The sequence below is a fragment of the Hyperoodon ampullatus genome (assembly GCF_949752795.1).
Source record: "Hyperoodon ampullatus genome assembly, chromosome: 13".
Taxonomy (NCBI): Eukaryota; Metazoa; Chordata; class Mammalia; order Artiodactyla; family Ziphiidae; genus Hyperoodon; species Hyperoodon ampullatus.
The window spans coordinates 12,243,277-12,257,767 of record NC_136926.1 but is presented as its reverse complement, the minus strand read 5'-3'; the positions used below and the strand labels follow the sequence as shown (position 1 = coordinate 12,257,767).

The 14,491-nt window shown below is 49.1% G+C and overlaps 1 protein-coding gene across 1 annotated transcript in view; it reads right to left on the bottom strand.

Annotated features, from left to right (window-relative positions):
- KSR2 (kinase suppressor of ras 2) overlaps positions 1–14,491 on the bottom strand; it is a gene marked incomplete at both ends in the record, with an annotated part of 396,922 nt that overhangs the window by 13,216 nt on the left and 369,215 nt on the right. The window contains 2 exons of the mRNA XM_079718072.1: positions 674–807; positions 1,817–1,913. Coding sequence (XP_079574198.1) covers positions 674–807; positions 1,817–1,913 — 231 coding nt within the window. The remainder of the gene's footprint in view (positions 1–673; positions 808–1,816; positions 1,914–14,491) is intronic.

Below are 14,491 nucleotides of genomic sequence, written 5' to 3'. Positions count from 1 at the left end.
TACAACAACTCCACAGAAGCTACTGGGTTGGCCAGAAAGTTCGTTCGGGTTTGTCCATAAGACGGTACAGAAAAACCCGAACGAACTTTTTGGCCAGCCCAGTATTATTTGTAGTACTTGATGTGCTCCAGGCATTGTGCTGGATGCTTGCTGGATGTCGTCTTATTCTACCCTCACCACGACCCTCTGAGGCAGGAATCATCATACCCATCATTTTTTCTTGCAGGAAAGTGAAGGCACAGTTCCTGAGTGGCAGAGCCAAGTTGGGCCCCGGGTGGGTCCGACTTTAACTCCCTTGCTCTTAACTACACTCCTGCTGTGCTAAAACAATGGGATTCATAAGAAAACTCTGAGGAAGGGTGCTTGGGGGAGCCCAACTTCCATGTGCGTGCTTGGAGTAACGAGAGTGTCTTCCAGTGAAACTCAAGGGCAAGGGCGTTGCAGGACTGAAGGATGCTTTGTGCTCAAAGGCGCCATTTCCAGGACAGGCCCCATGGGACTCAGAGTGTGACCTGGGCATCTGCACTGCATCATGGGCTCAGCAGCCTAGCCGCGCAGCTAAGCGACCTCAGGTCCGGCATCGCGTCGAGGTCACTGAAGCCATCTGGGTGACTTCTCATCCCCCGACCGTCATCTGTCAAGAACCCCTCTGGGCCCTTCTACCACCTCTCACCTGCCAGCCTGCAGCACCCCGGAAATGCTGAAGAGCCCAAAGTCTGTGATCACCACTTTGCCGTTGTCGTAGAAGACGTTCTTGGACTTGAGGTCCTTGTGCAGGATTCCCTTGGCGTGGAGGTAGCCCATGCCCTGCAAGAAACAAGGATACAGGGAGCTGCCAGAGGACACCCATGTGCTCACTGCCAGCCTGGCTTGGGTTCACGGTTCACACGCCTTGCCTTTCCACTGAAACCACACTGAACAGCTGCGGATCTGGGACCCAAATGCCAAGGTTTGCAGGTGGGGTGGAGAAGGCATGGCGAGTGGGAACAGGCAGGGTCCCCAAGACAGAAACCTGCCACCACCCTCAGATCATAGCAAAACCACCTCCATCTAAGCTCTTCTGCTTCCTGAAGAAGAAACGAAGGAAGATCTCCCCAGAGGGAAAGGGGTGGGGACAAACCTGAAAAGAGGCCCCCAGAGTACGGAATCCCATCAGCCATCTTCTCCACTTCCATTCTGCAAAATAACTCCTCTGCAGGAGACTTGTGCCTTAGATCTACTTAACCCCCACAACTGCAGAATTTCACTGTGCGCCTCAAGAGACATATCATGAGGCGATCATCCAGAACATGGAGAAGGGTCTATGGGATGCCAAGCTTAAGGGTGAAATGTCTACATTTCTCTTTTTGCCTTAATGAGCAGTCACGTTTTTATTTCTTTTTGCAGCTCAGTCCTGACACTTCCAATGGGAAATAAAAACCTGAAGACGATGGACTAACGAGGCACCCACCAGAAAACACAGGATGTTCCTGTCTGTTTTAATCCCAAACAACACCAAACAATTTGATGCTTCCCCAGCAGCTGTGGAGAGAGATGGCTTACATTCATGGGAATTCAAGGCTTCAAGGGGTAAGGGAGTCTATCAATGAGAAGAGTCCCTCCCCCCTGGTCTCTGCACACACCCAATTATCATGATGCTGGGGCACCAGATGGAAACCAAACATTAGTAGACCATCCCTCATGGTTGTATGTGGCCTGGTATTGTTCAGGTCAAGTTTAATTTATTTTAAGCCCAGACTGTTGATCTGAAGCCAGACCATGAGTCTCAGGAGGGGTCTTTCTGAGTTTCAGGGAGAGGCCCCAGACCCTACGGTACCTTCACAATTTCTTGGGCAATCTGCCTCGTTTTGTTGACATCCAAGACGATCTTGGCATCCCTGACCACAGAGTAGAGTGTCCGGCCCTTACAGAGGCTGGAAAGCAGAAGGACACAATTAATGGTTGGCAGTTGTTACGAGAAGGGCCACACACAACGGTTATTAAAAGTGACACATAGAGGGAATTCCCTAGCAGTCCAGTGGTTAGGACTCGGTGCTTTCACTGTCGGGACCCGCGTTCGATCCCTGGTTGGGGAAAAAAGATCCCGCAAGCCACACGGCACACACACACACACACACAAAAGTGACACATAGAGAGTGTGTGTGTGTGGACATGCCACTATTATGCCTGTGAGATACTAAGCCACCACAGCCTTGCACCGGACCTCAGTTCTGGTTCTGGGATTCGGGTCTGGGAGCAATTCCTTTGGGGTTCTCCAGGATCTTTATCAGCTACCCCCAGCATCCAAGGACACCTGCAGAGTCTAGCCTAGCCCAGAAGCAGGTTTTGCCATGTACCGTCTAACACAGGCTCTCACAGGTGAAAATTTGCTTGTAAACTGATAACTTCTGGGGTCCTGAGACAGCACTCAGACGGCACTCTGCCGGCCCCTCGGCCCAGCTGCTCTCACTTGCCAGGATCCACTGGTGTGTGGGGAAAGTGATGAAAGACCAGCAAAGCGGTCGCTGATGTGTACTAAGTACCATCAGTGAATAATGTGTTCAAGCCTTTAGACAGGGGTGTGTAAACACCAGTAACACTCCCCCAAAGCAGATGTCTGTCTGGATAGAGGGTTTTCAAACTATTTTCAGCCTCACTGAGCTCATTTCGAGGACCAGTGGTTCAAGATGAAAAAGGACACTATACAGTGACAGTAACACCTCATTTAATTGCCAGCGTGTTTACCCATCCTTTTCCTCTGCAATGAGCCTGAATCCTGGCGCACACAGACCAGGAACTCGATAAACAGTCCACAAATGAATGAGTGAATGAATCAATGAGTGAATGAATGAGTTCTAGATTCACCAGAGCATCCCCCAACCCCTAGCATCACATCTGGTTCATCACATCCAATATTGGCTGAAAGAAGAAGGAATGACATTAGGAAAGTTCATTTTCCATCTATGTCTAAATGATGGCATGACTTTTTCTTTTAACCTGTGACTTGATTGCTAAAATATTCTTGGCTTTGTATTCATTCCTTTAGTAGTTACCGAGCCCTGCTGTGGGCTTGGATTAGCTGAGATTGTGTGGTTATAGCCAGAACTCAGGTATCAGAGGGATCTGTTTGAATCCCAGCTCTGCTCTTTACTTACCATGTGTCATTGTGTCGTTGTGTCTTTGGGTGGGTTACTTAACCTCTCTGGGCCTCAGATTCCTCATCTATCAAAGGGAACTAATGATACCCACCCACAGAGTTAGTATGAGGACTGAATGAGAGAAGGAGCAGGTGCGGAGTGGAGCACAATGGTTAGAACAGGGGCCCAGAGTCAGACTGTCTTAGAACCGTGGTTTGTCAGTCAGTGGCTTTGTGACCCTGGGCAGGAGAGCTAACCTCTCTGAGCCTCAGTTTCATTACCTGTAAAACAAGGCTGACAGTTTTTGCTTTACAAGGTTTCTTACGAGAATCACATGAAATCAGGCGTGTCAAGGTGTAGGCAACTCTCCATGCCCAACACAGTAAGTATTCATGAAACTCTGGCTATTCTGAGAGGTGGTAAATGATCAATACAATGGTGAACATACACATACTTGTGTACAAATTATACACACATCACATCCTTCTGTCCGTCTACTGCCTATCCACGTATCCACTTACCCACCATGCTACCTATAATCATCCATGATCTCCAACTGAGATTCGTTTCTTCACCTGCTTGAGGTGAGATTCCCAGGGTAGCTGACTCACAGGGAGTCTGATTCGCCCGCCTGTCCAGGGTTGCCCAGTAAGTCGGCGAGGGGCAGCCATGGTGACTCAGGGCTGTCCCTGCCTTGTTGTCTCAGGCATTGGGTTTGCTACTGCTGGAGGTGAGGTGGAGGGGGGCCGTGGGCTGCACAGCCAATTAGACCACAGTGACATTTAAGTATTAGGGATGGCGGAGACCATGGGTGGATTCACTCCCCTGGAGACTCTGTTCTTGAACAGCCACCTACACTCATTACAGGCCAGAGCCCAGAAGAAATATGTCCCCACTGCAGACGGCCAAGCAAACAATCGCAACAGGCTCCAAGTCTCCCAGACTCTCAGTGTAACTGCATAGAAGTTGCAGCCTCCAAATGTCCATCCCTGTCTCCTTTCCCCTGCTCACATCCACCTTTCCAGCTGCAGCTGCTAGAGTCTTTGCTTCTCTCACTACCTTATGGCATCTGGAGCCCCTGGACAGACAGACAGACAGACAGACACAGACACAGACACAGACACACACACACACTGGCTGGTAAGATATCAACTGGTACGACCACAGCTTGGCACTTTTACTTAAGTGAAATAAACAAATAAGCCATAACCAATTCATCTCCTAAGTATGTATCCAGAAGGCATGCACACTCATGCTCACCTATAGACATGTACCAGAATGTACTAGAATATTCTAGAATGTTAATAGTAACCCATTCATAATAGCCCCAAACTGGAACCTACCCAAATATTCACGGACAGAAAAATGGATAAATTATGATATATCCGTATAACAAAATATATTCATACTGGACTGTTAATAAGCAAACTACTGCTAACCGCAAAAGACATGAAGTTCTAAACCTAATGTTGAGCAAAAGAAGCCACACACACACTCAATGACTCCATTTATATAAAGTGCAAAAGCAGACAAAAATGGTCCATGTGTTAGAAGTCAGCACAGCAGTGACCCTTGGTGGGTGGGGAGGATGGGGAGGGGGTGGGGGAGCTGGGGGCAGGTGATGCTCTGCATTTTGATTTGGGTGTTGGTTATATGGATGTGCACTTAGTGGAAAGTAATCGGGCTGCGCTCTTAGGATCTGAACACTTTGGCAGGTACGTTATCCTTCCAAGAACAATTTACTTTAAAAAAAAATCAGTGAGGAAAGGATGAACAATTAATACAACAATGTTAAGCTTTAAAATCTAAGCCAATATTGACACCCCAGGTAACTATTTCTAAACGCTTCACACAGCCCCGAGGGGCAGCATCTACAGGGGAATGAGGGGCTCCAGGCCTGGCGGTGCCTGCTCAGGTGTTTATCAGAGGCTGAGCTGAAGGTGAGGGCTGAGCTCTAAGCAGGAGCAGGCATTAGGCAGGTGTCCAGGGTGCCCAAGGCTCCAATTGTCCAGGCGAGTCAGTCCAACTATCCACGGCAACTGCTCCGAGCTTGGGATTTCTGTGGCTAACGCCAGTGCCCTAAAAGCTGCTTGTGCTTGGGTGGTGGGGAATGGAAGCGAGGAGAGGATGAGGGTTTACTGAGCACATGTGGGACCTTTCTCACATCCAGGCATCCTTCCCAGCATCCCCGCAGGGTCCACGTTATCACCCACCTCTTACAGGTGAGGATGTGGAGACCCAGAGGGGTGCAAGACCTGCTCACGGACACATGGCCATGGTGCCAGCCTGTTCCTGATCTCTCATCTCATCCATGGTGTGGGTACCCTGTTATTGGACATGTGGGGGCCATGAAAGAGACACACAGCCGAGGGAACCCAAATCCCAACTCTACCATTTACTGCTTGTTGGGTGACCTCGGGAAGTGACTTCAACCTCAGCTTCCTCATCTGTAAAATGGGGACAATAGAAACAACACCAGCTAACATGGACTGAGCCCTTTCTATGTGCCTGACACCAGCCTAAGCGCAAGAGCCCCGGGAGGTGGATACTCTGGAGGTATTTCATTGATTCCAATGTGCATTTCCTCACACTGTAACTAACATCTCTGAAATCAGAATGTGTTTTGCTTTCATTGACAGGTCACAGTTTCATGGGCACTGTCCTTCTCTCTTCGCAGTACATAAAAGAAACAGCGCATATTCTAATGGACGGCATCTTTGATTTAATCAAGTTCGGGATCAGCCCCATTCTTACAGATGAGGGAACTGAGGCTCAGAGAGGTTAAGTAGAGCTGATTTGAACCCAGGCAGGCTGGCTCCAGAGTTTACGCTCTTAACCCCCATCTTTTGTTTCTTAACAATGTTCTCAGACTCCAGCACATCACAGGCCCTCAGTGAATGGTAGCTACATCACTACTAACATCACCTATCGCCTATGAGGTCTGCAGGCCTCAGTAGCAGAGTCAGTCTGGACGTCAAGAGAAGGTGTTTCAGTGGTTTAAGGATACATTTAGTACCTCTCTAGCTCCTGGGGCGGTAGGCCCAAGCACGAGTGCACACACAGTATCTCCCTCTGCAACAAAGATCATGTTTTTCCAAGAAGAGAAGCAAAACTGGGAATTTTCCACCTTATCTGCAGGTCAACATCTCTTCCGACCGTGGCCCCAGGCACCTCAAATAATGCTGTTTTTGACCCCATATCTCAGGTGACACAGTAAACCTATGGCCCAGATGGCAACGCAAATGAAAGACGTTTGATGTAAACCAGCCTAAAAGAGGCTTGTCAGAAACAATGAGATAAAACCACCTAGAGGTTTCTCTCCAAGGGCCTCTGTCCAAATTGGATCATTCTGCCAAAACAGCGGCTGGGAAAGAAACCTGGGTGTCGTGGCAGCCGTTTCCTTTCTCTCCCGCAAATTCCTCAGCATCAAGGCCGGGGACCCAGGCCCGCGTGAATGGTGGGGAATGGGAGCTGGGGGCCACCTCCTCTGAAGACCGACAGACCGGCTCTCAGCCCAGCTCTGCCCGCTCTGAGCCCACACGGCCCTGGGGACTAACTGTGCCTCATCTGTGTCCATATCTGTAACTGTGGGCGTGGTCAACTCCATAACGGTCCCCCAAAGATATCCACACCCCAATCCAGAGAAACAGTAAACGTTTACATGGCAAAAGGGACTCTGCAGCTGTGATTAAATTAAGGTTCTTGAGGTGGGGAGATTACCCTGGATGACCAGGGTGGGCCCACCATGGCATCACAAGGAGCCTTATAAAAGGGAGGCGAGAGTCACAGGAAGGTGGCAAGTGAATCGAAAGGCAAAAGAGAGGCAGAAGGAGATCTGAGTACAGAAGAGGCAGCTGAGGGATGTTATGTGAGAAAGAACCACCCGATCTTTGCTGGCTGTGCAGACAGAGGAAGGAGCTGCGAGCCAAGGAAGGCAGGCAGCCTGTAGAAGCTGGAAGAGGCAAGGGGCGGATTCTCCCCTAGAGCCCCAAGAATGGAAGGCAACTCTTCGAGGCCTTGATTTTCACCCTGTGAGACCCATTTTGGGCTTCGGACCTCCAGAGCTGAAAGATAAAATTTTGTTGTTCCAAGCCCCTGAGTTTGTGGTAATCTGTTCCTGCAGCCATCAGAAACTAACCCAGTGAGGCAGTAAGTACTGTCGCAGAGGGGGACATGAGGGTGACATGGGGTCACAGGAGTACAGTGCTTGGCCCAGCGCCTGGCCACAACGTGTGCTCCTTGAACATGGATCATCTCATGGTTAATAATATTCTAATATTATTATTTCTAGTAATATTCTAATACTTTTTCTAATAATAATGTTCTCCTGCCTGGATGACCACACTGCCCCTCACGGCTGCTCCGGCTTCCCCAATCCATTCTCCAGCCAGCACTCCGAGCGGTGGCTTCAAAATGCAAAGCTGACCAAGTCACTCCCCAGTGCCCTCTGGATAGAGACCCAACTCCTCCAGCGCCCAAAGGCCCTGCACAGTCTGGCCCCTGCAGACAGCTCCACCCCTTCACTCACAGAGCTCCAGCCACACCAGCCTACCTCAGGGCCTTTGCTCGGGTTGTTTCCTCAGCCAGCAACGCTCTCCCCATCTGTCCTCAAAAGCCTCCCCAGCTAGGTCCCTGTTCCCGTCAGGCCCCGTGGCACTGTGCACTCCATCCTTGCAGCCCTTGCCATGGTTGTCATTGTACATGTGTCAGCTGGAGTCTTTGATTAGAGGCTGTCTCTCCCTCCAGACGGTACACACCACGAAGGCAGGGCCTAACCTATCTGGTTGCTGCTGTACTCCCAACACACAAAAGCTTCTGAAGGAACGAATGGATGCAATGCTACAGCTGCTTCCCACGGCCAGGCCTCCTCTTCCAGGATTCCAGGGAGTGACAGTCCCATCAGAGCATCATGTATCATATCCAACCAAAGAAAAACAATTTCTCAGGGGCCTGTGTCTTCACCATTCTTGGCTTATTTGTTCGTGTGCTTTTTGGGGAGTTCTAAGGGTAACAATTGGCCTATTTGAGAAGGATGGGGTGTTAGGCTTTCAGGCAGGCTTGGTCTTACATTTCAATGTCCCTAGACAGGGCATGTAGGGTCTCCTCTGCCACACCCGGTCTACTTCCTGCATTGACACCATCTGCCTGGACCTCATAGGTATTTAAGCACTGGAGCAATGGTTGACAAACTTGAGTGTGCATCAGAATCCCCTGGAAGGGCTTGTTAAAACAAAGATGGCTGTTCCCACCCCAAGGGATTCTGATTCTGGGAGTCTGGGGTGAGCCCTGAGAATGTGCTTTTCTAATGAGTTCCCAGGCGATGCAGATGTGGGTAGTCTGGGGACCCCACTTGGAGAACTGCCATTCAAGCCAATCTTATTTTACTGAGACCCAGAGATCATGAAGTTCACAATCATTGTCCCTTTAGTGAGTGCCACACAGGCCTGGTGGTGTTCTAGGTGTAGGAGATACAAAATGCAAGACAGGCCCATCTTCACCTGGGGCTGATCGGCCAGAGGAGAAGTCAGGTGATAAACAAGCAGGCAAGCAAATCGATGAGATGTTCAGAGAGGCACAAGTGCTATGAAGAGAATAAACAGATTTATCGGACAAAGTGTGGTGGGGCTGGGGGCCTCTTTAGTTAGGAGGCTCGGGGGAAGTTGCTCCAGAGAGGTAGCCATGCTGCGAGAATAGGAAGAAGGAAGCCAGCTGTGTGACAATCTGGGGGAAAAGCGTTCCAGGCTAAGGGACCAGCCAGTGCAAAGGCCCTGGGGCAGAACCAATGCAGCATGCTTGATTGCATAGCCAGGGCCATATGGCTGGGCTCTAGAGAGCATCTCCCAGTGGCTGCCCTCCCCAAGTGTTGATCCTCCGAATAAAACAGGTGGGTGGAAACAGTCTCAGCTCTGCCTGATTTTAGGTCCCAAGGCAGCTGGTTTCAAAGTCAGCTGTTATTTTAAAAATACTCGGTTCTGTCAGAAGGGATTTACAACCACTTGGCGGTTTCTCCTCCTCACTCACTTCTCAGCAGCTCCAACCCCACAAAACTCGAAACCCACTTAATTGTCCTCCACTCTTTCCCCCTCCCTGGAGCAAATAAATCACATGCCAAGCGACAAGTTGCTGCTCCATCCAATTCCAGATGCAGGCAATCTCTAACTTCCAAGCCCTTTGTGAATCTAACACCAAGGATATGAAACCTTGGGACTCTGGGGCTTTATAATAAAAAAAAAAGCCAGGTTAGCTTCCTATAAAAATGGGAACTGCCAGAAAGCAAGTGAGAAATGCCAACTGTTTGCCACCTGCTTAACCTGCCGTACGTCCAGGAAATGAAGAGTTATAGAGTTCCATTAAATAAGGCGTTGGCCAGGGAAGGCGCGTGTCCCAGCCAGACGACCCTCCAGCCATCAGAATACGCAAAGCAGGAGCTAGCAGCACTTGAAAGAAGGGCTTCAGTTTTTTTTTTTTTTTTTCCAAATGCATCCCTGCAAAGCTTGGAGAAGCGGGAGGGAAAAGGAAGCTTACGATCTCGATCTCACTGGATTCTTCTCTCTGATTTTGCTAAATCCAGAGAGGCCAAGCGTTGAATGCTCTGGGACCTTCAAGGACTGAGATGGGGGTTCTGCCCATTTTAGGGGGTACCCCTGGCCCTGACTGGGACATTCTGCCCTCCCTGGTCTGTGCTTTATAAGAGAAGGAGCGTTTCAAGGGCACAGGCAGCCGGCCAGGGAGGTGTGGGCCTCCAGCTCACTGCAAGAACTCCTGGCTGCTTCCTCTGCCACTCATCACACTCTGTGGTCCAGCCACCATCCAAGACCCGCTCTTCTTGACCTTGTCCAGAGGCATTCCAGGACATGCTCTTCCCAAACTCTACAGCATCTCTTCTCAGCGTCTCCTAAGGGTCAGACTGTGCGTCTCACTCAGAATCCCTCATGCTGCAACCATTCCAAAACTACCTTAAGGGTTTTGCCAGATCTGCCAACTCATTATTTACCGCTTGCTAATAGTTTTCTTTAGATGCAGTGCCTCTGAAAAATAAGTGTATTTTAGAAAGAAACTTTTATTGTTACCTTCTATCATTACCAGAAGGAAAGCCAGAATTTCTAGCCCCATATAAATGTAAAAATACATACAACGAAAACAAACCCACTAAAAAACAACATTAAAGCCTTGCTTGGCATCATGGTCTGACAAATGGTCAGAGCTTAAGGCCTCCTCTTTTTGTTTAAAAAAAAAAAGTTTAGCAAGTAAGGGTTAGGAAGGTGTTAAATACTAACACTGAATGAAGAGTTTCTCATCTCACCAGAAGGATGGAGAGAGAACTGAAGAGGAAAACCATGCCCCCCACTATGTGAATCGATGTTATTTGGGGCCAGTGGTATCTGTCCCACCTTCTGGGAAATCCAGACTCATTAATCTCCAGGCCTGCAAAACCCTCCGCTCCTGCCAATTATGTATTAACAGGGACTATAGGCCAGATATGTGCAGGGACAAGACAAAAGGGCCATTTCCTCGGCGACGGAGCTGACATTCTCGCGGGGGAGACAGACAGTAAGCAAACAGAATAACTGCAGTTTATAACGAGGGCCATGGAGAAATGCACATGGGCTCAGGCACACAATGAGAGGATGGAGGTGGGTCCTCCATAAACAGGTAGCCAGGGTTGGCATCTCAGGAGGGGACAGCAGGGACTCCCTTCCTAACACATCCTGTTGTTTCAGGGCAAAGACTCTGGACTGATTTCTGGCAACATCTAACCAAATGCCCCTTATCTAATCTCTCCAAGAAAGGCAGGCATCATCTTGTTTAGGATGATGCCCATCTCCCAGAGGCCTCCCAGGGGACCAAGGCAGAGCCAAAAGGTTCCCAGGCATCATCACATTGAATAACTCATCATCACATTGAATAACTCATCATCACATTGAATAAGTGAGTCTGGTTATTCCCATTGTACAGATGAGGAAACCAAGGCAATGAGTCAACCTGGACAGGAGCATACACTTCAGAATCAGAATCACCGGAGCTAAAATGCTGTCCCTTCCTGGCTGTGTGGTCTTGGGCAAGTTACCTGAAATCTTTGGAACTCAGAGTGCTTTGTGAACTGTGAGGTGGGGTGATTCGGGCAAAGGGGTTGTTTATACGTGTGAGTATGTGTGTGATCTCTAGGTGCAGGTTTCATACCTGCTGCTTAGCGCTGCCTGGAGTTGATGGCGCTCTCTCCACAAGGTACTGAACTGAGACCTTTTCACACCAGCCTCCCCAGGAGGGGAGGCTCTATGAGACAAGCGAAAAAATGCACATGCAGGAAGGTTAAGTAACCTACCCAGGTCCCCACAGCCAGTAGATGACAGGGTCAGGACTTGAGTCCAGGTCTCGAATCACCTTTCCAGGATTTCATAAGATCCCTTGGGAGAGGGTGGTTTAGCAAAGCAGGAACTGGCCAGGCCCAGTTCAGAGGGCCTGACCTTGGAAACACTTGTTTATCCACTGAGCTCACCCGCCTCCCTCCCTTCCCAACTCTAGGCCTCTCCTTCTACGCTTTCAATTCAGGGCCAGCCCTCGTTTGGCCTCATTGCCCCTTTGCTGCTTCTGTTTGGGAACTCCCAGCTGCTACCCACAGACAGGCAAGGCAGGCTGCAGAGGGCTAGACCATCGGAGGGGGTCTGGAGAACTTCCGGATGCACCTGTGCAAGCCCAGTGGGCAGTACACATGGGCCAGGCCCAGGGGAGGTGCTCAGGGAATGCTTCTAGAACGGGTGAATGGATGAACAAAGGAATGAGTGACTGCGACCACCTTCCTTCTTCCCATCGTCCGCGGGAGCTGGAAGGGCTGTGCTCAGTGCCGAGGCAGGTCTTTCCCTACTGGCTCAGCACACGAAACAGACCATAAGCCAAACCAGATCCAGTTAGCAATGATGCTTCCAGCCTTTCCCTGCACAAGGTTCCCTGTACAAGGTTCCCTGTGGCACAAAAAGACCAGACCGACCCGGGTCCTTCCCTCTGGGGCTGGATATCAAAACACATCAGTTCTTGTTGCCCCCTGACCAGAACCACATTTTTTTTAAGCTAAACAGTCAACTGAATTACTGTTTTTGAAACATATACATACACCACCTAATTTATATGCATTAAAATCCACAGAGAGGATAGACTCCAGGGTGTTAGCAGGGCCAGTCCCAGGTCATGGGATTAGAAGCTTTGCAAAAAACCTTTTTCTCACTGCTTATCTCTCTTTCCTAATTTTTCTCCAACAAACACGTATTACTTTTGTAAAATGAGAAAAAAGGAAAAAAGCACCTTTGAGTCAGACGGAAATGAAACCAGACACATGTTTACTCTATAGACAGTTTGGAAAATATTGAAAGGGTGACAAACTAAAATGAGAAAGCAGAGTCGGAACCGAATTCCTCCTCCCAGTAGCCCCGTCTCGCTTGGAAGACTCTCTGGCTGTCACTCTCAGTGAAGGAAGCAGTTTTTCCCTCCTCTGTCTTCTGCACAGGGTTTATAGCCTGGTCAGGGCACAAAGCCAGGGACTGGCCCTTACCTTAAAGTCCCAATGGGACTCTCTCACCTTGAAAAAATTCAATCCTGAACAAAGAAGATGGATTTGACTATTTGATATTTTAAAATGACTGTGGGGCTGGCAAAGGAGAAAGGGCAGACAGTAGAATGGTGGGTGTAACCCCACAAAACAGCTGTGCCCTTTCCACCCATGAGAGAAGGGGGAGGGGAAGAGGGGGAGGAGGAGGAAGAGGGGGAGGAGGAGGAAGGGGGGAGAGGGAGGGGAGAAGTGTACCTTCCTAGGGGATACTGGGAATGTACCTGAGCCTGGAACCTACCCGGCCATGGTGCAAGAAAACATGTACAGACATTTCTAGAATTCAAGTTGTGGACCAGTGTTAGAAATCATTGGGTCCACTTCCTTCATGGAAGAGATGGGGAAACCAAAACGCACAAAGGGGGATGGAATTTCCCAAGGTCATGCTTCAACGGGCACAGCCTGGCTCGAACCCAGACCTGTCTGAGACTAAACCGTGGGTTGGCAGCCACAGAGCCACACTGCCTCCTAAGAATACGAAATACCATTCATTGAACCTTCCCATGAGCATTCTGCTAAAGGTTTTACACGAATGATCTTATTTAGTCGTACTCTTGACCTCAACCTTTTTCGGGAGGTACTGGTCCTATTTCGCAGATGGGAAAACTGAGGCTCGGGCAGGTGAGGTCGTTTGCTAAGCTCATGCAGCTCAGATCCATGAAGCAGAACTGGCATTGTACCCTCAGTCTATCTGACACCGGCATCTTGTTCTCAACCCCTAAGCTACGTGGCCCCTTTGGGAAATAGAAAGAACAGAGGCTGAAGGACGAGGAAACCAGTGTTTTCAAGCTCCTGAGACAGGCCTGCAGTTCATCTCATCCTCACGAGAGCCCCAGGGGCTGGGGGTGGCTTTTCATCTTCCCATTTTTCCAAAGAGGAAGCAAAAGCCCAAGGGAATGAATGCCTGGCCCAGGGTCCTTCTGGCCAGAACATGGAGGCAGAATCTGGGTCCCGTTTGCCCAAAGCTCCTGGCCTTTCCACTGCCTCTCCCTTCTTTGAGAAGGCCTCTGGCGCTGGGCCACCCCAGGACATACCCAACTAGCCCACTGTCCACACTGCTGTAGGTCAGGGTTGCAGGGAATTTCGCAGAGTGTAGACATGCAGGCCCACTAGAGCCAAGCTCCTAAGACAGGGGCTGCAAACTACGGCCCGAGGGCCAAATCCAGGCCATTGCCTATTTCTGTATAGCCCATGAGCTAAAAAAGTTAGAAGAAATCAAAGATCAGAGCAGAAAACTCATAGACGAAGAAAGCAATAGAAAAGATCAATGAAACTAAAAGCTGGTTCTTTGAAAAGATAAACAAAATTGATAAACCTTTAGTCAGACTCATCAAGAAAAGAAAGAGAGAGGACTCAAATCCATAAAATTAGACATGAAAAAGAAGTTCCAATGGACAGCACAGAAATACAAAGGATCATAAGAGACTACGACAAGCAACTATATGCCAATAACACGGACAACCTAGAAGAAACGGACAAGTTCTTAGAAAGGTACAGTCTCTGAACCAGGAAGAAATAGAAAATACGAATAGACCAATTACAAGTACTGAAATTGAATCTCTGATTTAAGAACTCCCAACAAACAAAAGCCCAGGACCCGATGGTTTCACAGGTGAACTTTACCAAACATTTAAAGAGTTAACACCTATCCTTCTGAAACTATTCCAAAAAACTGCAGAGAAAGGAACACTTCCGAACTCAATATATGAGGTCACCGACACCCGGATACCAAAACCAGACAAAGATACCACAAAAAAAGAAAATTACAGGCCAATAT